Source organism: Crocodylus siamensis, chromosome 10 (assembly GCF_052110815.1).
Source record: "Crocodylus siamensis isolate JL-2025a chromosome 10, ASM5211081v1, whole genome shotgun sequence".
In the NCBI taxonomy this organism is placed as follows: domain Eukaryota; kingdom Metazoa; phylum Chordata; order Crocodylia; family Crocodylidae; genus Crocodylus; species Crocodylus siamensis.
The window spans coordinates 56,342,853-56,366,639 of NC_143404.1; the positions used below are offsets into that span (position 1 = coordinate 56,342,853).

Sequence of the window (23,787 nt, forward strand, 5' to 3'; positions counted from 1 at the left end):
TGACTTGGGTTTTATGGACCTGCATTTACCAGAGACTAGGAGAAACACCACCACAAAAGCACTAATGTTGAACATGCTTGCCTTAATCAAAAGGATTACTAATGTTTCAGTTAATGATTTAAAGATGTTGTAAAGAACTCAGTAATCTGAGTGTACGTGATTTCAGACTTGGCGTGATTAGGAGACAATATATGAGGGATAGTCAAAGAAGATGGGATTCCTATAAATTAATTCTGTGTTCCCTCTTCCAAGAATTAGTTCCCTGAGCAACAGGTTTCCTAGGAAACATAGTGTTTACTCTTTCTCCCCCCCCCCTTCCTCCTTCTAGCTACAAGTGACCAATGTTATGTCCCAGCCACTGACTCAGGCTACTGTAACACTGGACTACGCCAAGTCTGCATCTACCAAAGCCACTGTTCTCCACCAGACTGCATTTGCCCTATCAGGGTAAGAAACAAACTTGCTCCTGTAGTTTGCTTTAAAGAAGTATAATGGCAGCTATGACAATATTGGATTTTTTTTGTCCTACTCCTAGCCTTTCACAGGAAGAAATGGTTGTTGCATGGTGGAAAACTTAGAGCACTATAGTCATGTTTAATTTGTTGGTGTCTCCAGTGACTTAAAGTTCTTTGGTAGTGATACTGAATCACTACTACATGTTATACTCCACTAATATTCTTTATTCTTAACGTGTCTGACTGCTAGGAGAAAATGCAATTTTTCTCTCCCTGGCTTGTTGAGGGGAGACTAAGAAAGTTCTAAGTAGTGCTGGTCCCTATAGACCTTTTATTTTGGGTACATTGGTGTATTCTGCTCATTACTCTGTCTTGTCTGACATGAAACATGCACTTAATAGATTTAATGAGAGCCGTGTAGCAGACCCTAAACAACCACAAGATCAGGATGATTGTCCTACAAGGTCAGGTCAAATTTCTAAAGCGGGTCAGATTTGTGGAGATGAGAGAAAAGTACTGCTGGTTACTATTTGATGGACACTTGTCTCTTAAACCCACTCTGTAAACCTCCTGTCCCTCTGCTCACAAGTGTTAATGGCTGCAGGTACTGTTAGTAATAATCATCATAATCTCTGCTTACAAGAGAAATGTTGGAGCACAGAGAAAACATCAGGCTGAAATGTAGAAGTGTCTTATTTTTAGAGAAATAGTAATATCTTCTTAACAGTGCTCAAACCATGCCAATGCTTTTCTGTTCTTTACATGCCATTTTTTTCATATTTGTAATCAGTAGTAATGGAAAATCCAGCATATGTTGCTCATTAGTTTTTGACTCTATAATTTCACATTCCCATATTAATGTTCTAGAGCAAACTTTCTTTTTTTTACCTCTTGCATTTGCTGTCACAGCGATATCTTTGAGTTGAACTTCATGAATGTCAAACCTGCCAGTGGATATTATGATTTCTCTGTCAGTGTTGATGGCGACAGTCGATTTATTGCAAACAAAGTTGAGGTAAGTATGTGTTTGTAGCCATTGTTTAATGAAATTATTACAGTTTACATTATTTGAGCGTCTAGCCTGTTATACTGTTTTTGTGCCTTTATAGTTTTTTGAAAACCTTTAGATTTTGACCTGGCCTCAAAACCATAAGATAGTTTTAGGGTGTATGTGCATGCACTTACAAAGGAGATCATTTTAAGTTACTGAACTGATTTATTTAATCGCTTTGAAAGTCAGACGCTTATACATGCACATTAAATCTGTTTGTATTGGGAAATGACTGAAAGAGGCAAGTTGTGGATCAAGGCCTTGTTCAGACAGACTTTTCCAATTTGACCACTGCCTGAGTCATGGAAGCATATTATTATATGAATACGTTAAGGTTTCACCCTAGATTTTCTCCTGTGAGGAAGATGTTTTCTCTAAGGCCCTTCACAGATTCCAAGCAATTTTTCCTTAAGCTCATCACTGACTCAGACCAGTGGTGGCAGATGGGAAAAGTGATGTCTACTGTAGGGGTTAATTTTTTGCCCTCAATTCTTCTGTAATGAAAAATATTAGCAATTAAAATTGTAACGGTTCAGTCAGGTTGGAGTGGAGGGAGAAGACACTTATTTACAAATGCTGACCTCTGCTGCGCATATCAAGTCGACATTATAATTGTAGTAATAATCGCACTCAGAGCATCAGAAGGGGATTGATGGTGTTACTTAAACTCTCTACAACCGTGCTGTACCAGTAGGAATGCATTAATGTGGATGGCTTTGTGTGAACTGCTCCTAATAAGACATGTTATGGGGGAGAGCTGCTGAGGAAGCTACATTTTTTGAGGCTGTCATTAGTGTTAATTGTCCCTAATGCACTATAGTTTTTGACAGTAATGAGCTAACCTGGAGGGCTATTACTCCAAGCAGAAAACTGCATTTCCTGGCATTAAAGTATTTGTGAGACGTGTTTGCGTGTGATACAGTTTAAAAAAAAGGCAGTGTTGAACAGCACTGGAAGTGCCCTCACTTGACTTTTAAATTAAGTGTGGTTTAAATTCTCAGTTCTTCCACTCCTGTTATGGGATCAAACTAAAGCTCTGAACTCTAGTTAGCTTAGGCAGGACCCATCACTCCTCCTCCCTTTCCCCTCAAAAAATCTGTCTGACTTTTTTTTTTTTTTTCTCCTTAAGTTTTGTGTTGCAAAGGTTCAGTCAAACATGACAGGACAAAAAAATTTGCTCTCCCTGTCTCTTCTCTCTTCTCCACCCGCCCCCCACCCCAGACGGCACAGTTACAAGGCCTCTAGATAAGCTTTCTGCAGAGATGAAAAGGTACATGGAGGGGTAGTGCCTGACTCAGTAGTAACTATTTGGAAACAAGCTATGGTGGATGATAAGGGAAAACGTCTTGGCAGTGAAACAGATTCTGACTCTCCACAGAGTGTTTTATGAGCTGTGAGAACAACTGTGCTAATTAAAAATTATGCTCTGCAGCAACTGCTTATGTTTGGGAGGCAGACTGAAATAAATCCTGCTGGCCTTGATGGAGTACTTAAATTGTCAGCTGTTGAGGCAGGGACTGCCTTTTTGCTCTGGATTTATACCACACGTGGCACAATAGCATCCTAATACACAACAGGTCTCCCAGGGCTACCACAATACAAATCATAAATAACCTACTCTAATTATGAAGGGAAATCACTAAATTAAAGTCTAGGTCAGTATCATTTGGGAAATAATGCTTTGTTTTTGCCTAGTATTAGAGAATGTGCAGAAACCTTATTAGACATCTGCAGCAATAAAGCTATAATTAGTGACTGTCGAGAGAGTTCAATTAATATCCCGTTAAGGGGAACAGAGAAATGTAGAACATTATGTTAAAAAAAGCAAGTAAAAAAATGCATCAGATTTAATGCATAATATCCATTAATTTGAAATAAAACCTAGCAAGATCTGGATGCTTGAGCTGTTTTAGTTGTTCTGGTATCTAAAAAGGAACAGGTAACTATCTGATGCAATAAGTATGCTATACTTTAACTCACTGTACTTTGTGAGGTCTAGAGATTTAAGGGGCTTGGTGTAAGAATGCTGGCCTAATATCAAGTCTCAGAGATCTATCCCTGGCAGTTTCCTTTAGTTTTGTTTTCTGTCTCTCCACACCTTCCTACAATATTGTATTTTGTGGAAAATCCTGACAAAGGAACTGGTTCCAATATTTTTAGGATTCACTGGGCCTGAGAGTAAAGAGAATTTATAGTAATCTGTAGAAAACTGTTGGCATAAACTGAGTTTGCATAGATATAAATAGACTATACTAAGCGGTTTCTCTGTTGTGCTTGGCTGCAGCTGAAAGTAAAGGTCTCCACTGAAGTTGGTATTACAAATGTGGATCTTTCTACTGTGGATAAGGATCAGAGCATTGCACCAAAAACAACAAGGTAAAGCTGCAGTGTGCACAATGCCTTTGTAAATGACAGCAATGAGTCTAGGCTATATAGGTCTTCAGTTCTTGATCTAGTGCAACAAAAGCAAAGAGTCTTTTGTTTTGGATTGTCGTCGGATCTGTATCTGTTCCTTCTTTCAACTCAATCCTTGGGAGTTCGGTGGAGGAGAAAATGGATTGATTTTTAATGAAAAAAATGCAGAAATAAGCCAGAAAACAAAGGGCCCTTTTTGTGCTGGCACTACTTAAGGTAGTGAATACAGCTGGTTAAAATAATTGCCTAAACATTTATGGCATTGGCATAATTCCTCTAGAGATGATTTTCTAACAATATACCTATGTTCCCTGCAGGGTATGATCATAGCATGTACAGGCAGACCCATGCTAGCTTTAATCTAGTAATCTCACCTGACAAGCAGCAAAGAAGCAGTAATGCCGATTTTGCTGTGTGCTGTGCAAGACTACTGGGTGCCTGCATATATGCTTGCAGCTAGTCTGCACAGGTGTCTGTCACTGCATCTTTATTGTCTTTGGCACTTGCGTCAGTTAGGCCTAGCACAAGTGTGTCTCTGCATGCCACAGTTGCACCTTTGACTTCAGTTGAAACATGCTTTAAGGTAAATGTGTGCTGTAGGAAGTGGCTGCCATCATTTGTGGGTTTACCACAAGTCTTTCTTAACTATTGTTTTTGCCTTAAAACCACGCACCACAGATGGCTTACAAAAATAAATTATATTAAAGAACTGCACTATTTTGATTCGTGGGAGGTGGTGATGAGACAGTGAAGCATTTTAATTCTCTTAACTGATGGTCTGTTTCAACAAATAATCTGCAACAAGAAGCCGTGTGAGTAAACTGATACTGTAAGCTAGGCTTGTGTGTGTCAGTCGCTCTGAACTCCAGTTCCCCTGTTGAAAAATCACCTCAGTCATTTTTTTTTCTCCTCGCTCCAGGGTAGCTTACCCAGCTAAAGCCAAAGGATCATTCACAGCTGACAGTCATCAGAATTTTGCCCTGTCCTTCCAACTGGTAGACATGAATAGTGGAGCTGAACTTATCCCTCACCAGGTCAGGACAAATTCTTGTAGCTATTCTGCCATTAAAATTCTACCTCTTGAGGCATCGTAAGCAACTGTTGCTCTTTTTAAAGCTTTCTTGGAGTGTGAAAATCATTTTATAGTCTGTATGAAATGGATTGTGATGGGGAAAATTGTTGATAAATACAAAAGGTGGATGGGAAAGAATGCTGGGTATGAAGTAGGGCTGTGCAAAGCTTTGGTAACTCATTTGATACGGTGGAGATTTGACCCAATTCGGCGGCCAAATTTCCGAATCTGAATCAAATCGAATCAGGAGACCCTTTAATCTCTCTGAATCTAATCAGAACTCTCTGAATAGATTCGGAGAGTTTTGGAAAGATTCGATGATTCAGACATAGACACAGCTTTAAATGTTTAAAACACTTCCAGTCTGCCAGGGAGTATGTGGAGGATTCCCTCTCCCCCCACCCCACCTCGGCAACTGGTGCCTCCTGGGTCAGGGGTGGGGTCGGGGGGACACATGAGGTCCCCCACAGCCGATCGCTGTGGGGAATGTTCCTCATGTGCTCAGCGGTGGACCAAGATGCATTTCTGGTTCACTTCTGGGTTTGCTGCTGAGCATGCAGGAGAGCTCCCCTCCTCATTCCTATGGGATGCTCCATCTGCCCCAGCATCGCTGTGTTGAATCACTGTCCCCGATTCAGGCGGAATCTGAATTGCATGTGGCCCATTTTGCACACCCCTAGTATGAAGGGAAGTGAATTTAGTTTATATACATTTTTTGCCATATTTTTAATAAATCTTTACTAAACTTGATGCTGCTGCTTCCTTAAATTAACAGACAAACCAGAGTGAAGGCATTTTCTCTTTGAAAGTGCATTTCTTTCTTGAACATAGCCAGTTCCTGAAAACTTTAACTTTCTTGAGATTGCATTTGATGTTGTACCCTCTTGCTCATAGACCAGTCATGTGCTGTAGTAAAACATCTGAAATAGAGCAGTATGGCTACAGCAGGAAATGCCAGATGTTGCAGATGCTTTCTGGGCAGCGTTGATACCTGTATTATTAGTCAACTTATAGTGGGAGGGCTTGAAGTCAAGTGAATATGCCAGGGATCCAGGAGTCAGGTTTCCAGGATTCTGTTCCTGGCTCAACTTCTGCTTTGCTTTGTAACCTTGCACATATCTCTAGTTAAGCTGTTTTCCCATCTGTCAAGTATGATTGTTGATCTTTGCCTGCTTCACTGGTGTCAAGGTACTTGAAGGTCCTCCAGAAGGTATAGATTATAATGTTGCTGCTTTCCATTTTAGACATTTGTCCGACTCCACAATCAGAAGACTGGGCAGGAGGTGGTGTTTGTTGCAGAACCTGACAACAAGAATGTGTACAAGTTTGAGCTGGACACTTCTGAGAGAAAAACAGAGTTTGACTCTGCTTCTGGCACCTATACGCTTTACTTGATAATTGGAGATGCCACTCTGGAAAATCCAATCCTGTGGAATGTGGTATGTTGCCAAATATGCAGCTGGATGTTTCTTGAGATCACTGATAGTGTAGCAAGGAGCAACAATAGAAGCCTGAATGAACAAAGAGAAACATTACAGTTCTTTATTGCTGATCTTTTTTCCTGCCTTATTAATAGACTCCGGTCTTAAAATGTGAAAGCTGAATAAATGCAAGAGCAAGAGGAGAATGAATTTTCAGCTCTGTGTGAGATGGAACAGAGGGTGTTAGGGTTTTGTGGACATGGACTCAGTAGAGGTCTCTAATAGAAGTAACATGCATTTATTAGTTGGATATGAAAGTGTCCAGCTGTGAAGGGCAGATGAAGAGTATTCGCTTCCCTCTTCAGAAAATGAACTATCAGTTAAAAACTAAATAGGATGTATCTGCAAGAATTTTTCAGTTTAGAGGGACTGGGTTGCATATAGGATCAGAGGGAAGTATGGCTGAAAAGGACCTGGCAAGCCATCTAGTCTTGCCCCCATTCAAGGCAGGATCATCCCTGACTCAACTGTCCCAGCCAAGTATCTGCCCAACAAACAGGTTTCCCTCAATTTATGCGGGTTCCATATATGCAAATTTGCTCTTATGCAATCACCCTTTTTCTTCCTAAAATTCCTTATATGTGAGGTAAATTCACTCGTATGCAATCAGGGCTCCGGTTCTCCCCACTCACCCCAGCCCCTGGGCTGCAGTGTGCCACGGTGCAGGCAGATGGTGTCAGCTGCTCCCAGGTCTGCTGCAGTAGCTGGGGCGAATGGGATGAAGCAGAGCCTCTGGGGGTTTGGGGCACAGTGCAGCCCAGCGACTATAGGCAGCTGGCGTTGGCTGTTCCTACAGCCACTGCAGCAGGGACTAGGGTGAGCAGGGAAATGCGAAGGCCCCAGGCTGCAGCAGGCAACAAAGTGGCAGGAACTGCGAGTGGGTGCAAAGCTCGGGATGTGGTGGCGGGAGGCCTGTGGCTCTTGCTGCTATGTGTCCCCCAGGAGGGCTGGGGGGCTGCAGCGGGATGTTCTGGGGGGGGGGCATGCTGTGAGCCCCCAGATCTCTGCGTAGGACAACAGCAGGCTAGGGCCAGCAGAGCCACCAGGCTCTCCAGGGAGCTCAGCGGGAAGGTTGTGGGGGCTACAGTGAATTTGGGGGTGGCAGCTTCCCTCCCAACACTCTTTTCAAGGCACAGGGAGAGTATGTTGTTGCTTTGTGTGCGCTCCTGGATGGAGTGCACCTGGCCTGATCTTGTAGGACAGTCATCCTGATCTTGTGGTTGTTTAGGGTCTGCTACATGGCTCTCATTAAGTCTATTATTTCAGTGCACATTTCATGTCAGACAGAAGAGAGTGATGAGCAAAGTATACCAATGTACCCAAGATAAAAGGTGCATAGGGACTAGCACTACTTAGATCTTTCTTAGTCTCCTGCTAAGGAGAGAAGAATCACATTTTCTCCTAACAGTTAGACATATTAAGAATAGAGAATTATATTAGTGGGGAATAGCGCGTAGCAGGAATGCATTCCACCCAGGACAGCACACAAACCAACAACATATTCTTCCTGTGCCTGAAGAAGGGTGTTTATACCTAAAGGCCTGCAAAGAACGATTTTTCCAACTATTTAGTTCATCCAATAAAAGCTATCACATTTACCCAAAGAACCTTGTCTGCCTACTTTATGGTATGGAATTTGTGTAAGGAATGTCTATAATTTTTTAGAGCATTTTATCTCAGCATGGCATTTTATCTCAGCATTTTGTAATATGTCTCAATTCCATTTCAGGCAGATGTTGTGATCAAATTCCCGGAGGAGGATGCTCCATCCACAGTCCAGTCAAAGAACCTTTTTGTTCCTAAGCCAGAAATCCAGGTATAGCCAAAAAGAGGACAGTTGTTTCTTATGTCCAGTCATGCTAAGACTCATTTGATAAATAGCCTGTCACAAAGGAGCATCTTCATCATGTTAGTGATGCCAATTAAAGGAAACAAAACTTACCATAAGGAGCTAGTAGCCAAACTAAACAGCAGACATAAATAAATATATAAGACTTTTATTCTATGAGTGCAGCAGTAAAATTGAGGGGATCTAAATATGAGCATTGGGACATCCTTCTTAACCAAGAAGAGGCCCTAGGAAGTGATGTGCTTCCAAAGATTTTTGTCACCTTTCTAGTCAGCTCGTCAATGGAGGTATGCATGCAGTAGACCCGGTGGTTCTCTGCTTGCCTGAGTACAAGAAAATGTGACCACAACCAGAAAGCATGGGATTGCATTGTGAGTGGCTAGCTAGACCTTGCATTGACAATATCATGAGGGGATACTCTTGATCAGAATTAATGGGTGGGAACCATGAACAGGACTGAAACTTTGTACTTGCTGCAATGAAAGTTGTTCTTGAGTAGTGCTTCTGAAGGGCTTCTTTTCACAGCACCTGTTCAGAGAACCTGAGAAGAGACCTCCCACAGTGGTGTCCAACACATTCACAGCCTTGATTCTCTCACCACTTCTTTTGCTGCTCATTCTGGTGAGTTGAGCTCATTCTGGTGAGCTGCACATGAGACCTTCTTTCCCCACCCAGTCCACAAACCAGCACAGGAGATGTGTTTAACACCTTGTCACCATGCTGTGTAACAGACCCTCTGTGGTAGGTTTGGAGGAGGTACTTAGCAAAATACATCTGTTTTGCTGGCTTCTAGCTGTTTAAGAAATGCTGAGTGATGGACTACCTTTGTGAAGTCAGAAGTGGGTTTGTTCCAGCTAGAAGCATAGTGCCTTCTGCCAAAAGAACTAGTTAGTGATACCTTGACTCCTGGTCTTTATTGGTCACTGTATTTAATAAACTAGCTCTGCAGTTGTGGCCATTGTTCTGATAGAGCTTGGTAGAACTCCTGTTTAGAAGGGCTGCTTAAGAACTTGAGAATGTTTCACTGAGTGCTGTAGAATAGAAGTTTCTGCTGAGAAGACGCGTGTAATTTGGGTTTCGTTTTTCTTTCAGTGGATTAAGATTGGTGCCAACATATCAAACTTCAGCTTTGCTCCCAGTACCATTATCTTTCATCTGGGTCATGCTGGTAAGTGCCAGAGGCACATTGCTCTCAGTGACCTCACACTGGTTTTACAGATCAGGGCTGATGGTAAATGGACTCACAACCTATTAACTGTAATGACTTAATAGCATAACATTTCTCTTGTTTTCCTCTGCCTTCCTGCCTTTCAGAGTTGTTAATATGGTGATAAACTTGTTTTGGCCATCAGCTTATAACAGCTGTCATTACACTGGGCTTTTCTTGCATGCCATTTACCTCCATTTAAGAGCGCTTTTCGTTTCTAGGGGTTGCACTTTCTATTGTGTATTTACCCTTTTGTGAATGGGCTTTTTCTGGAAGTGGAGAGAGGATGGAAACCTGTAAGAGTCCTTTTTTTTTTTTTCCTAGGTCTGCTCCTGTAGACCAACTTGTCCAACCATTCCTGACCAGGAGGATTTACTTCTCCCTAAGGTCTACCAGTTTCACCCCTGTAGAGTGGTGTTACTTTACTAGAACTCCCAGGTCTTTCCAATTTGGTAGAACTCAAGACTCAAATCTTTCTTTGTCACGTGGCAGCATGTTGCTGTACCCCTTGACAGGTTCCTATGAGCTCCTAAAGGCCAAAGCCCCTCACAGAGCTGAGAGGATCTTAGTCCCTTAATGTTCTTAAACTTCCTTTATTATGTTTGCCATTCAAGAAAACAGCTAGAGATCACGCAACCCATAAGTGCTGTACCTGTGTCAAGCATGGGTTCATGAAGCCCATCTTGAGATTTTTCTCTTTTTTTGTCTCTTCATAGCCATGTTGGGACTTATGTATGTCTACTGGACTCAGCTCAACATGTTCCAGACCCTAAAGTACCTGGCCATCCTGGGTGGTCTCACATTCCTGGCAGGAAACAGAATGCTAGCTCAGAAAGCAGTTAAGAGGTAAAGGGAAGTGTTGGGGCATGGATGTAATTGGAGGGGAAGGTGGTAATGTTCATAATACCTGGTGTCAGAAAACAATACCAGGGTGTCAGAAAACAATATCAGTTTTTATACTACTGCGAGATGGACATTTCAACAGTGTCCACTTGACCTTTGACAGCACAGGTACTTGAAGGTGATGGGAGTTATTGTCAATGAGAACCAAATTTGAGGTGTTTGTGGTCAAACATCATGGCCATCATGCTTTCTTGCAACTCTGGCAGCAAGGCACAACCTGTTTCTTTGCTTGTTTGCTGTGTGGTGTGTTAAACTTTGAGGAGGGTGATTTTACTGGCTTTTATATCCAGAGTAGCCGTGGATTAAAATTTCCTGTAAATGTATTATGCCTTCTTTTTGCAGCTCCACTTACCAGGTAAATGCTTTTATGGTTATGAGGAACTTGTATTGCTTTTCGTAATGGTATTGGATGGTACAAGGTTGTATTAATGTTAGTGGTGAGGTTTCTATTGTCACTGGTCTTCATAATGCTTAAAAGGGAAATGCAGTGAAACTACAGTTATAATATGTTGTGCATGTCACATTTCCCTGCCTTTCCTACTATAGAAAAGATAATTTATTTAGGGAAGTGGAGAGGTCTGAACAAGAAGCAGCTGCTCTTCTGAGTCCTGTGGAGAACATTCTCTGCCCAGTTTCTGTCTTCATGCATTGAACTTTCTGATGTAGGCAAAATTTTTCGCGAATGTACTGTTCTGAGCTTAGATAGCTAACACTGCTCCAGCATAGCTGGTATAACCTGAGCCCTCTCTCCAGAGTAACCAGTCTTCATGCTAGTGTGAAGCCTGGCTTCTGGCTTTGTCCTTTGAGGTGTTCTAGTCATAACTAGTATATTTTCATTGTCTTTCCTCCTTGGAAGAAGTTTGCATTTGTGCACGCTTGTATAAACATCTGTGGGCTTCCACTTTGTATTTAAGGATTTCTCTGACACTAAGATCAGAACCTTAAAATCCAAGAAAGAAATAGCATTGTCAATGACTTTACACGGGTTTATTTCCTCTGAAAACAAACAGTGTTCAGTTCAGCTAGGCAAAGACAATCGGCTATGTTGAGCCTCCTTCAAGCAACGTTTCAGCCATCTTCCTTAGAAGAGTGTTTCCTTTCTCCTTGTTAGCACAGGGGTTCCATCAGAAATAAATTGCTAGCAGAGTTGTGTTTGTCCTGCATTACTGTATTTTAGTGATTGCCAACTACCACTATAGCAAAGTCACTTCAAGCTATGAAGATTCCTTTAAATGGTAAAGAGAAAACCAGAAATTGTTACTGTCTTTTGAAAAAACCTCTAAGTTTCTTAGCAAAAATAACTGGGGAAAGTGGGTGACTTACAGCTTATCTGTCTCAGCTCTACCAGGGCTTCTTTTAGCACCAGCAGGTGAATGCACGTAATTTACTACTTACTTATCTCTGAATGCCCTCTCAATGTTATCTAGCAACTAGTAAGCTACTAAAAGGCCTTGTTTACTAGCTTGCTGCTCACCCCTGCCATATTATCAGGTACAACAATAATTAAGCTGACATCTTGAATCAAGCCACTGTCCTCTTGTGGTAGCAGAAAATTAATAACAGTAGTGCTTCTCATGCACACATTTATCTCAAAGTTATTGGAAGCCCTGGTTTTGCTTTTTACAGTTTTCTTTCATGTGCCCCAGCTCATGGAGCAGGGCTACTCTCCTTCTCACTGTTCTCTCTCTCTTTATCCCTCTCTCCTTTTGGCAGGATCGCTGCAGAACAGAGCAGTAGGTTGGCAAAGTATAGAACGCTGCGGTAAAAGGGGGTTTTGCTAGTGACCAGCTCTTCCTAGAAGTAAGGGCCCTTTTGGAACTTGCCTTTCCCAGGCATGCTGGCTGCTTCATTTCATTCTCATTGCTCACTCCTTGGCCAAAAGACATCTTAGCTGAAGCTTCTTCCTAGCCTGGCACGTATGACTTTGAGTCTGGGATGGGATGTACTTTTCACTACAGCTGTTTTAGTTGTCTGGTATCTGTGTTCACCAAGAGAAAATTACTTCTTGGGTGGTGCCTCCTGCTTCCATGATCATGTGCTAGGTACATACACAGAACACAAATGCATCCTTTTTGTGGTGGACTGAACTGTGTCATAATGATAAAACACAAGTTAAGGCTTGGTTTTAAACATTGTGTTTTATTCATGACTGTAAATGAACGACTTGTAAATGCTGGCTAGAGGCAAGAGTAAGAAAAGTTGCCACAGTACAAGTTCTTCCCTGCAGCTGTGAATACTCCTTGGTTCTACCTTGCAGTGTCTAAGTTATTTTATTCCAATGCATCTGTACCAAAAACTGGCAGTCGGGCAGGATTATAATGTTCTGGCTTTGTATAGTAACCAAATAGCCATTAGGAGCCAAGCTAGGATGTATCCCAAGTATAGCAAATTCAGTTGATTTGCCCATGGGATAATTTGCCACTGTAATTTAATTTGTTCTTGTTCTGATCCCCTGCCACCATTATCCGCTCTGGTTAATTCACCAGAATGCAAACAACTGTGAATTATCTGGAGTTTACTGCATGACATTAAACTATGTGATGGATGCCACACTGTCATCAACTGTCATTCCTTGTAGGTCTGCAAATCATGTTGGTATCTCCCCTCTGTCGTTTTCAAGTGGCAAGACCCTTAATTTCTGCTCTTAGTTTGGGAGCATTTACTGTGTCCACTACTTACTATGTCTCTCCTAGACATACCATGCAGAAGTATTATAGGATCAGACTGCCCAAATTGCTTCTGTGCATGTGTGTGGTGATCTCCATATTTCTCCTATGTGCTGAGTTCTTTCAGGGGCAGGAAGAGTAATGGGAGAAAGTCAGTAGTATGTTCATTTGATGGAACTGAAGTCCTCCCTCTTTTGCAGCTATGTAGTAATTCACAAAGCTCATGACCCAGATTTTCTAAGGGTGTAGACTAAATGTTGAGCCCTAAGTAGTAATTGCCATGTATGCCTCTGCATTGTTGATGCTTCATAGAATCAATGAATCGGAAGGGACCTAGACAGATCATCTAGTCCGACCCCCTGCCATGGCCAGGAAGGAGCACTGGGGGTGGCAGGGGTCATAAGACCCCAGCCAGGTCCCTATCCGGTCTCCTCTTGAAGATTTCCAGAGAAGGTGAGAGCACCACCTCTCTGGGAAGCCTATTCCAGGCTCTGGCCACCCTTACAGTGAAGTAGTTCTTCCTAATATCTAGCCTAAACCTATCCTTCCTCAGCTTGTGGCCATTGTTTCTGGTGACTCCAAGGGGGGGCCTGGTGAACAGACTTTCCCTGAGTCCCTGCTGCTGGCCCCTGATAAAGTTGTAGGCAGCCACAAGATCCCCCCTCAGTCTCCTCTTGCGGAGACTGAAGAGGTTCAGGTCCCTCAGCCTCTCCTCATAGGGCTGGCCACGAAGGCCCTCAACCATACGAGTGGCCTCCTCTGTATCCTCTCCAGGTTCTCCATGTCCTTGAAGTACGGCGCCCAGACCTGGACACAGTACTCCAGCTGTGACCTGACCAGCGCTGCATAGAAGGGGAGCAAGATCTCTCTGGACCTGTTAGTGATGCCCCTGTTGATGCATGACAGGGTGCAGTTGGCTCTGCCTATTGCTTCGTTGCATTGGCGACTCTCATTCATCCTGGAGTCAATCCTGACTCCCAAGATCCCTCTCTGCCTCTGTGCTGCCGAGAGGGGCAGCCCCTAACCTATAACCATAATGCAGGTTCCCTCTCCCCAGGTGCAGCACCCTGCACTTGTCCTTGTTGAACCGCATCCTGTTCAGATCCGCCCAGTTCTCTAACCTATCCAGGTCTGCCTGGATGCGGCCCCTGCCTGCCGGTGTATTCACTTTACCCCGCAGCTTGGTGTCATCAGCAAACTTGAACAGGGTGCTCCACACCCTCGTCCAGGTCGCTGATGAAGATGTTGAACAGCACTGGCCCAAGGACTGAGCCCTGGGGGACTCCATTGCCCACACCCTCCCAGGTCGACATCGACCCGTCCACCACCACCCTCTGGGTGCACCCCTGAAACCAGTTTGCCACCCGTGTGACTGTGCATTCGTCAGTGCTGCAGTTCCTCAGCTTGCCCACCAGAATTGGGTGGGACACTTGTGTCGAAGGCCTTCTGGAAGTCCAGGAAGATGACATCGACTTCCTCCTTCCCATCTAAGCTCTTTGTTACCTGGTCATAGAAAGAGACCAGGTTAGTCAGGCAGGATCCACCTGGCACAAACCCATGCTGGTTACCCCGCAACATCACTTCCCCTGCAGGGCTCTCACAAATGTGGCCCTTGATAATTTTTTCAAAGACCTTCCCCAGGATAGAAGTGAGGCTGACTGGCCTGTAGTTGCCAGGCTCTTCCTTCCTCCCCTTCTTGAAAATAGGGACCACATTGGCCCTTTTCCAATCCTCAGGGACTTGGCCCGAGCACCAGGAGTCCTCAAACAGCCATGCCAATGGCTCCACAATGACACCAGCCAATTCCCTCAGCACCCATGGATGAAGGTCATCCAGGCCCGCTGACTTGGACACATCTAAGCCCTCCAGGTAGTCCTTAACTAGGTCTGAACTAATAGTCGGGGACTTGCATCCTTCCCAGGCCTCTCTATGCTTTCACCCAAGAGCACCCCATTGTCAGCAGACAGGAACACGGAGGCAAAGAACTTGTTGAAGAGTTCTGCCTTCTCTCGCGCATCCATCACCAGCTGCCCTGCCCTGCCCCGTAGGGGTCCAATGTTACCCCGAGACTTCTTGCTACCTATGTACTTGAAAAAAGGCCTTTTTGTTATCCTTAATCCCAGAAGCTAATCTAAGCTCCAGTGCTACTTTAGCCTTCCTCACCAAATTCCTACAAGCTTGGGTCAGGGAGGTGTACTCCTCCTTTGTCCCTGCCCCCTGCTTCCACCGCCAGTACGCCTTTTTCTTTGCCTTCAGGCCAGCCTGGATATCCGCACTCAGCCATGAAGGTTTCTTGGACCCTCTTCCCGCCTTCCTGCGCAGAGGAATTGCGTCCTGCTGCGCCCCAAGGATAGCCTCCTTGAGGAAGGACCACCTTTCCTGGACCCCCATACAAGCTACCCCCTGGGCTCCGAGTGCCTCCCTGACTACTGCCCTGAGCACATCGAAGTTGGCTTTCCTAAAGTCAAGCATTTGTGCTGTGCTAGTTACCCACCCCACCTTTTTCTGAATAGCAAACTGGATCATTTCATGATCACTGTCCCCTAGCCTCCCTTGTACTAGTACCTCCCCCACCAGGTCGTCCCCAGAGGCTAACACTAGATCCAGTATGGCGTTTTCCCTAGTGGGGACGAGTACCTCCTGCATGAGGTGTAGGTCCCGTACGCATGTCAGGAACCTTCGTGAGTGGCTAGACCTGGCCGACTGCTCCTCCCAGTTGATGTCAGGGTAGTTCATATCCCCCACAACCACAACATCCTTTGCACGCACGGCCTCCCCCAGCTGCCTGGAGAATCCCAGATCCAGCTCTTCCTCCTGATGTGGTGGCCTGTAGTAAACCCCTACCACCAGATCCCTCTCCCCCCACCCTCCTTGAAGGTTGACCCACAGGGTCTCAGTTAAGCCTTCCTCTGGTTCCATTTGGAAGGTAGAACTGGTATACTGTTCCCTAACATAGAGCGCAACCCGCCCACCTTTTTTGCCCTTCCTGTCTCTTCTAAACAACCTATAGCCCTCTGTGTCTGCTGCCCAGTCAAAAGTTTCATCCCACCCTGTCTCCACTAGGCCAACCGGGTCGATTTTACTACTTGCAAGCAAGAGAGCAAGCTCCTCCTGCTTGTTCCCCATGCTTCTTGCATTAGTGAAGAGACACCTTAATCCCCCTGTGGGAGCCCTGGGCACCCCTGCTTCCTGAGAGACAGCTGGTCCATTGGTATATACCTGAGCTCTTACATGGGCAGGTCCCACACCTGGTTGAGTTGTCTCTTGCTGCTGTGGATCCCCATCCCCGACAAACTTAGTTTAAAGCCCGCCAGAGGAGGTCAACTAGCCTGTAAGAAAACAAACTCTTACCTTTGGGGGAGAGATGGAGACCAGGACGCCCTCTGCTCTGAAGTGCAGGTCGTGGTCCAGGAAGCCAAATCCGGCGTGACGACACCAACTCCGGAGGCCCCAGTTCACCTCACGGATGCTTCTGAGCACACAGATCAGGCCAGTGCAAACAAGCAGAATATTTTGTGGAATTATTTTGTGACAGTAGTTAATTTTGCCAGGCTACCTGAGGGTGGGTGTGTAGTCTTGAGTCTTTGCCCTCATGTCCCTATTTGGACCCTTTCAAAACACACCTCATACTACTGCTATTCTCTGATGCTTTCTTTTTTTGTGCACAAAAAACGGTTGTGACATAACTGAAACACAATTGGTTTACACTGATAGGCAAGATTGATACATTAGGGCTCCTATAGACATGTGGGGAACCTGCCCTGGCATAGTGGGAATCGAGCAGCAATGCTGGAGTACCGGAATTGACATGCTCCGACAGCCTTCTGCATCACATGCATCAGGGTCCCTGTGTGTCCCCATGCTGATAAAATGGCAGCCATGTACTTTGAAATAAAATATGTTTGATAGGTTTTAGTTCGAAGTGCCCCACTGCCATTTTTTCAGCACTGGGACGCTGATACACGTGACACATAGGCATTTTGATTAGTGCAGCTTGCTAATTAAAGCACCTGGTGCTGCAACCCAAAATGCATCTAAAAATGCCCTTGGTCTGGTGCCCAGACATCCATTACATTTCAGTCCTTGTTGCCACATTGTGGAGCAGACAAGGAATGGCCTTCTCTGCCCTTTATGCTGCTCTCCTAACCCAAGTTGCATGCAATCAGTATCCTTCATATATGACTTCAGACCACAACCAGGTCTGTTCTGATGCCCTCAGAATATATTTGCTAGTCTGTGACTATAGTGGAGCTCTTCTTGTGTGTGCCTGTTCTAAACTCCACATTGTTGGGGCCTCATATTTTAGAGGTGCCATTGCTGTTTGCCACTGCAGTTGGCTTCACTGAGTCTGTGATTTCTCAGCACATTTGGGTCTCATCTATCCTCAGATGTGGTTTGTAGTGCCGTGCATTAGACCTTACTAGGCTTGCTATTCCACCCACATGGAGATGGCTGTTAAGTAGGGGACTAAGATCTTCCTTTCGTACTTCATGTGAACCCACTTCTTTTAGGTGCACAAAACAGCAGCAGCTTCAGTTTAAGGGTTGGAATTGAACTCAGCTAATGTTTTGCAAGGTTGGCCACCTCTTGTCACATGCCCAGAAATCACCTTTGCACTGTCTGGACATTTCACCACTCCTTACGTTTGCTCCTCATGTGGTTTATCTTTTGTTGTGTAAAAGAAACCCTGTGCCTTCCCTCAGGAGAGCAGGGGGTGTTGTAATACAGAAGGAAATGCTACATAGTATAGAAAATGTTAATTGTGTCCGGTTTTCTCTCCCCTTGCAGAACACACTAGTACCAGAAGAATGGAGGAAATTTTAAAAAAAGCAAACGAACTCCACAGGAAAGAGGCTGACAGACAATTAAGGAGGCCAGAAATGCAAGGTGGAAAAGATTTTTCTTTTTGCTGGTAATAAGTTCAAGAGGATCACAAATACATTTTTTTTTACCTTGTTTTCCACATTTGTGTTCCATGGCTGTTCTGAGTACGTTTCAAATTAAGCTGTCAAAGGCTGTCTCTTCTTCCCCCTATCCCAGGTGTGTAGTTGGATTCTGTTTGTTAAAAAATGTAAGTCTGACATGCCTGTGCTTGTGAAATAAAGAGGACAAGAGGAAAGAATAGTTTAGAGTATTATTTGTAGCCATTTCCAAGGCTGTGAGGTAAAGTTGGGCTCCAGCGAAGAATGAAACAAGTTTTCACGGCTTTTCCTGTCAGATAACATCTTTGTTGTGGTTGTGGTTTTGTTGAAGTTTCTTTCACATTTCTACTGCTTCTGCTATTTGCTTTTCATATCTTCTCCCCTTTTGTGTTCATCAGAACCAGAGTTCTGCAGCAGGACAGATGGATGCAGATGCAATGCCTGCATCTATTTATCCAATGCTTATTGCAGCTGCCCTTAAAGGACTGCTGAGCTTTAATCTGGACTTCTCTGGATTAATTGAAGGTGCATTGATATAGTCTAAGCAACTAATAGTGAGCTTACTGGGCAATCAGAAAATTATGGGCAGTTGTAGGTAAGATCATCTCAGCCCATCTCAATCTGTATCAACACTTGCCTATTAACCTCAAACCTTATCAGGTCCTGCGAGACTGCCTTTGAGGACTCTGAGTAATGTATGGAGCCTTCATGAAATGGGAACAACTGAGCAGCCTGAGTGCCAGTTCTGAATAACAACATAATCAGTATTAAAGGGGTGCGAATAGCAGGCTCTTTTCCTTCTTGAGGCACACTGAAATCAGCTCAGCTGGTGCCTTTGTATATTAAAATCATTGGAATTTGGCAAATGGATAGATGCTGTTTCACAGTGTAAATAATTGCTTGCATTATCTATGAGCCTTTCTTTCACAGCCTGTTCTAGACCAGCCTGAAGGGCAGGCTGTTGTACCTGCACCATGGGAGAAGCTGTCCAGGGTACTGAAGTGTGAGGGCTTTAATGGGCACCGCTCCCCTTAAGAGCAGTTTGGGGTAAAGGTCCACAGGCAGTTTCATTCACACTCCTATAACGGATGTTCAGATTAAAAGTCTCCTGTTAGAGTACCTTTCTAGCCTACTTTTATTCCTCCTCCATTCCCTAGTACAGACCTTCCTACTTAAAGAGTAACTCCTTGGTTTTCCATCTGTGTGTGTGTGTGTATTTTTTTTTTTGCCAACCATGGCAAATTGTTTGATGGATTTGTTTGATCCAGTAAATGACATCACCAGCAAAAATCCTTGTCTCCTTACAGTATAAACTAGGCAAGCACTAAGTCGTTTAGTTTAGACGCTCCTGAGTCTTGCTGTTCAGTCTCTATGCCAGGGGCAGACAAAATACAACTTGCAGGCCAGATGTGGCCCACCAAGCAATTCCATCCAGCCTGTGGGGCCCCTCCATAAACCCTGGCCCTTGCTGCCCGCCTACAAGCCGACTCGTCCCTGCAGGAGGTGCAGCTCTGGTTGCTAAGCAACCAACCTGGCCTGGCCTGACCTGCCCCAGCCCCAAGCCAAGGGGCACTGGAGACAAGAAGCCTCTGCCCCAGCAGAGCTTGTGCCTAGTCACCCCGAGGCTGTTCCCAGGCTTGCTGCCTGCGAGGGTGGAAATTCAGGTGGACCAGGGACTTGCGCTGGGGGAAAGGGGGTGGAAATATGGGAAACTGTGTGCTATGGGGCCAGGCTAGGCTGGCCCTGCATGCTGTAGGAGCTGTGCACTATGGGGCTGCCTGGAGCTGGCCCACTCACTGCCACCATGTGTGGCCAGGGATGTGGGCAGGAGCGCTAGGAAGCTGGGGTGAGGCTGGCCCCACTTACTGCCACCACATGCAGCTCCAGGGACGCACACACTCCAGGGACTCTGAGGAATTCCCCCCCCAACATGCACACACACACCACCATACCCCCAACGCACACTTGCACACTCCCACAGACCCCACCCCAACCACATACACCCCATCCACCATATTCACACCCAAACACACACTCACCAACCACCCCACCCCACATATACCCCCTTATCCCCCACACACAATGTACAAGACTAAGACAGTATTATGAACTGTTACGCAACCACCTCTAGATACACTATGCAAACGCACATAAATCGGGACAGAAAGATTTTTTTTTTTAATATAATTTTAAAAAATTAAAATATTGGTGTTTGATTTTTTTAATTTTATTTTTTTTTAAGTATATGATTTGGGGATTTTTTCCAGTTTCAAGATGGCAACCCTCTGCTCCCAAAAGGAGTATATCAGGAGCAAGGTGAAGGACTTCTGGTGGTAAAGGACAGGGATTAAGGGTGGGACTTCCAGTCCTAAAATGGCAACCAGGGGGTGGGGCACCTGTCAAGGGGCAGAGCTACCCGGGCAGCCCTTGACAGCTCACCAGAACTCATTAAGCGGACTTCCAGTCAAAATAATTGCCCACCTCTGCTCTATGCATCGAAAGGCCAAGGTCAGAGGCCTTTTGCCACTTTGGTGTTGTTATAAATAGTATTTGTACAGTGATGCCTTAAAAGTCAACCAAGAATGGAGACCCCCCCCCGCGCCAGGGATTCTACAAACCAGGTAATAGTGATGTGCCAGCAATTGACACTCAGCTGTAGCTTCTCACAGGTATTTTAGCTCCTTTATCCCAAGTTTTCTTTGTAAAACATAGCGTATTTAAAAGTGTGGGGAGGATTTTAACCTTTAATGCATAATTTGAGATTTATGTAAAAATTGTGTGCGAGAGAGAGTGCCCTGTCTCAACACTTCAGATCTCTCCTCTGGCCCTGTGGACGCTTCAGGTTCTTACACGTCATTCTAGTTGTTGAGCAGAGGACCTGAGAGTCACTGTATTAGCCTAACATGGGATGGCTAAAGGAAATCTGGAGTGACTTTCTGTAGTACCCTTGATTGACATTAATGGAATACGTAGGGAGTTGTACTCCTTGGGGTGTATTTTTAGGTAGCCCTTGAAACTTGCATCTTTAGTTGCATCCGTATTTTTACATCAGTAGGTAGGAGCAAAAGGATAGACTTCATCTCCCTACATGCAAGTAGGCTAGGCATTTTAACTGTCAGCTCTTCTCCCAGCTGACTCTGGCTGTAGTTCGTTGCAAGAACATTTTTTTACCACAAATCTAGAAGCTAAGTTGAGGCCTAAGGATGTATTTTCAGATGCACGGTAGGTCTATCTTCTTTTTTACCTTCCTCTCAGAAAAAAACAGCTGGACTGTGCTTCACATTGATCAAGCTGACCATCTAATAGAAAACGAAAGGTGAGGATATTTTCAAAGGTCTTATCCTGCAAATATGCATGTGCAAACTTGTGCCTGCATCTACCCCTGGCTGGAGTTGGCAGGTGCAGGCATCCTCACATTCTCTTTCTGTGACCTATACCTGTGTGTTAGCACTGCTGTTAGAATTAGCCCTTGCAGAATCCAGCTGTCAAATGCTGCTGCTTTAATGTTTAATGATATAGGAGTTCTTGGGAGAGAAATGGGCACACGTCTCAAGAGACCAAGAAGAATCTGGCCCTGCTTTTGGACAAGTTTGTTTAGAACAGCTTTTATTTCTGCTGCAGTGATGGGAAGGTTACATCTACCCTGAAATTATTTACAGTTCATCCTGAAGGTGTGATTGTTACATGTGCAGTTGTTGGAAAATCAGAAGATTGGAACTGGAAGCAGAATAATGTTGTTCTTCCTGGGTGGGTAAGGTCATCGAGGGAGGACAATAAAGTGTTCTTCCTTCTAAAGAGCAGTTAAAGAGGGATCTAGACAAGGCCCTGAATTTAGTTAGTAGTCCTCTGTTAAATGACTGAAACAGTGTATCAGTATAATGGGAAGTTCCCACCCCTGTTGTACCAGTCTCATTTAAAGCAAGCAAGCCAATTCTCTCCTCTTCTGTTTCAACAACACAAGGTTAGGCTACAGAGCCTTAGTACCTGCTAGTGGGTTCAGTCCTGCTGCAAGTGATCCATATGGGTAGGCCTGACTGGATAAATAAGTCAGGCCTGAGGCTCCAGTGCAGTTTCTAGTAGACTGAAAATGCTTGGGAGCTTTTCTTCTCCTAAAGAAAACTTGTAAGATACAGTCATGCAATGCTTAACCCTTCTCCACTTCGAACAGTATCAGTCAGAGGGAGGTATCAAATCAGTACATACGGATAAATTGATTTGGATACCAAAACATAACTTGGGATTGCCTGAATATTTATTGAGTTAAACTCTCAATCTGAACAGCAAGCAGATGTTTTCTGTAGCATTTGATTAAAAACTGTTAGGTTATAGGTAACAGCAACACAGATTCTGCTGTGGGCTAGTCAGGTATAGGATAGATGAGCCCTATGCAGAGCAGCAGCAAATAAAAGTAAAATTTTGCTCAAGTACAGTCACAGGGGTGAGGTAAAAGGGTTGTTACTTTACAAGGACCTTCAAATTAACCAAGGTATGTTAATTGAAATCCTAGTCCTTTAATGGAGAGCATCCAGAGGTTCCAAGAAGCATATGCATGAATTTTACAGCTGTTCAGGTCCAGGAGTTTTTTCTTCTGGTCTGTGAGTTGTTTACTGTACAGTTAAGTCCACGATCTCTGAATTATTCTGTGCAGAAGGGAGAAGGGGAAAAAACATTATAAGGCAGCTGTTTAAGAGCAAAAACACAGCAGATGTTCATTACATTAACCAGAGGCTCTACTTAGCTGTCATCACTTGGCAGCAAGTGGACATAAATCAAAGTGAAGCGAGAAGGGTAAGGAGGATAAAGAAGTTTGATGCTTTTCCGGGTGATTACACACTTATGGCTTACTTAACTTCTTTTTGTAAAAATGTGGGAAACTGTACTTCTATAACATGACTTTTGCCCCCCACTTTCTTTTTGTATGCTGGTCTATTAGAATTTCTTGGGGACACAGGAATAAGAGGTATAGGTTGGTCAGTAGGCATGTCTGGGTTAGTAGGACAGAACTCCCACCCAATTGCCACCATATGTTGGCCTTATACTGGAAATGCTATAGAAGATAATTTCTCAGACACTAATTGCCAGCCAACAGAAGCAGAACTTGTGTTTCAGGTTTTGATATGCTGTTTTAAGAGAAGAAGGGTGCTGATGAGAACCCTGCTGCCAATGAAGTGAGAGAATACCCTGGGTGTGTTGAGGCCAGGGCAGCAGGTTGTGCTGTCCGTGTGGACATGCCATAGAACTTGCTTCTCCAATTTATTCTAAGGACCCCAGTACTAACTAATAAATGCTGGCTTGTTTTGAAAGGCTGTCCTGGACTGTTGTGAACATCTGCTGGTTGCCCCAGAGATGAGATTTCATCAGTAGATGAAGAATTCCTTTTTAAATTCATTGAAGGATCCACTGTGAGAAATAGCTCTGAAGCTAGAACCTCATATGGGGAAAAACAAAGCCCAGGGGGCTTTCTTTTGCTAAAAGTGGAGCATTATAACTGGGTGCTGTAACTTAGCTTAAATTAAAGGAAATGTGAAGAACATTGTGTGTAATCAGTTCCCTAAGGAACAAAACTCTAAAGCTGTGCAGAGAGGATCTTAAACTTTAAAAGTAAACCAAGCCAAGCTGGTTGATTGGCTCTAAACAGGCAAAGAACTGGCATCTGGACCCAGGTTGAGTTTGAGAGACTTTATTTCCTCACTTCTCTATAGTGCCTTCTTTGGATTGGCAGGGTTGACTTCTTCCCTGAACTAGGGAATAAGAGAGTTGGTCAAT

At 44.2% G+C, this 23,787-nt stretch overlaps 1 protein-coding gene across 2 annotated transcripts in view; it reads left to right on the forward strand.

Annotated features, from left to right (window-relative positions):
- The window catches only part of RPN2 (ribophorin II), a 32,393-nt gene extending 14,172 nt beyond the window's left edge, over window positions 1-18,221 (forward strand). The window contains exons 8-17 of one of the 2 annotated variants that reach the window (XM_090064864.1): window positions 329-447; window positions 1,365-1,470; window positions 3,791-3,882; window positions 4,841-4,955; window positions 6,238-6,432; window positions 8,204-8,290; window positions 8,849-8,944; window positions 9,416-9,491; window positions 10,247-10,376; window positions 12,147-17,877. In XM_090064864.1, coding sequence (XP_089920990.1) covers window positions 329-447; window positions 1,365-1,470; window positions 3,791-3,882; window positions 4,841-4,955; window positions 6,238-6,432; window positions 8,204-8,290; window positions 8,849-8,944; window positions 9,416-9,491; window positions 10,247-10,376; window positions 12,147-12,198 — 1,068 coding nt within the window. In that variant the 3' untranslated portion in view covers window positions 12,199-17,877. The other variant, XM_090064865.1, reaches the window with a different exon arrangement.
- The last annotated feature ends 5,566 nt before the right edge of the window (window positions 18,222-23,787 follow it).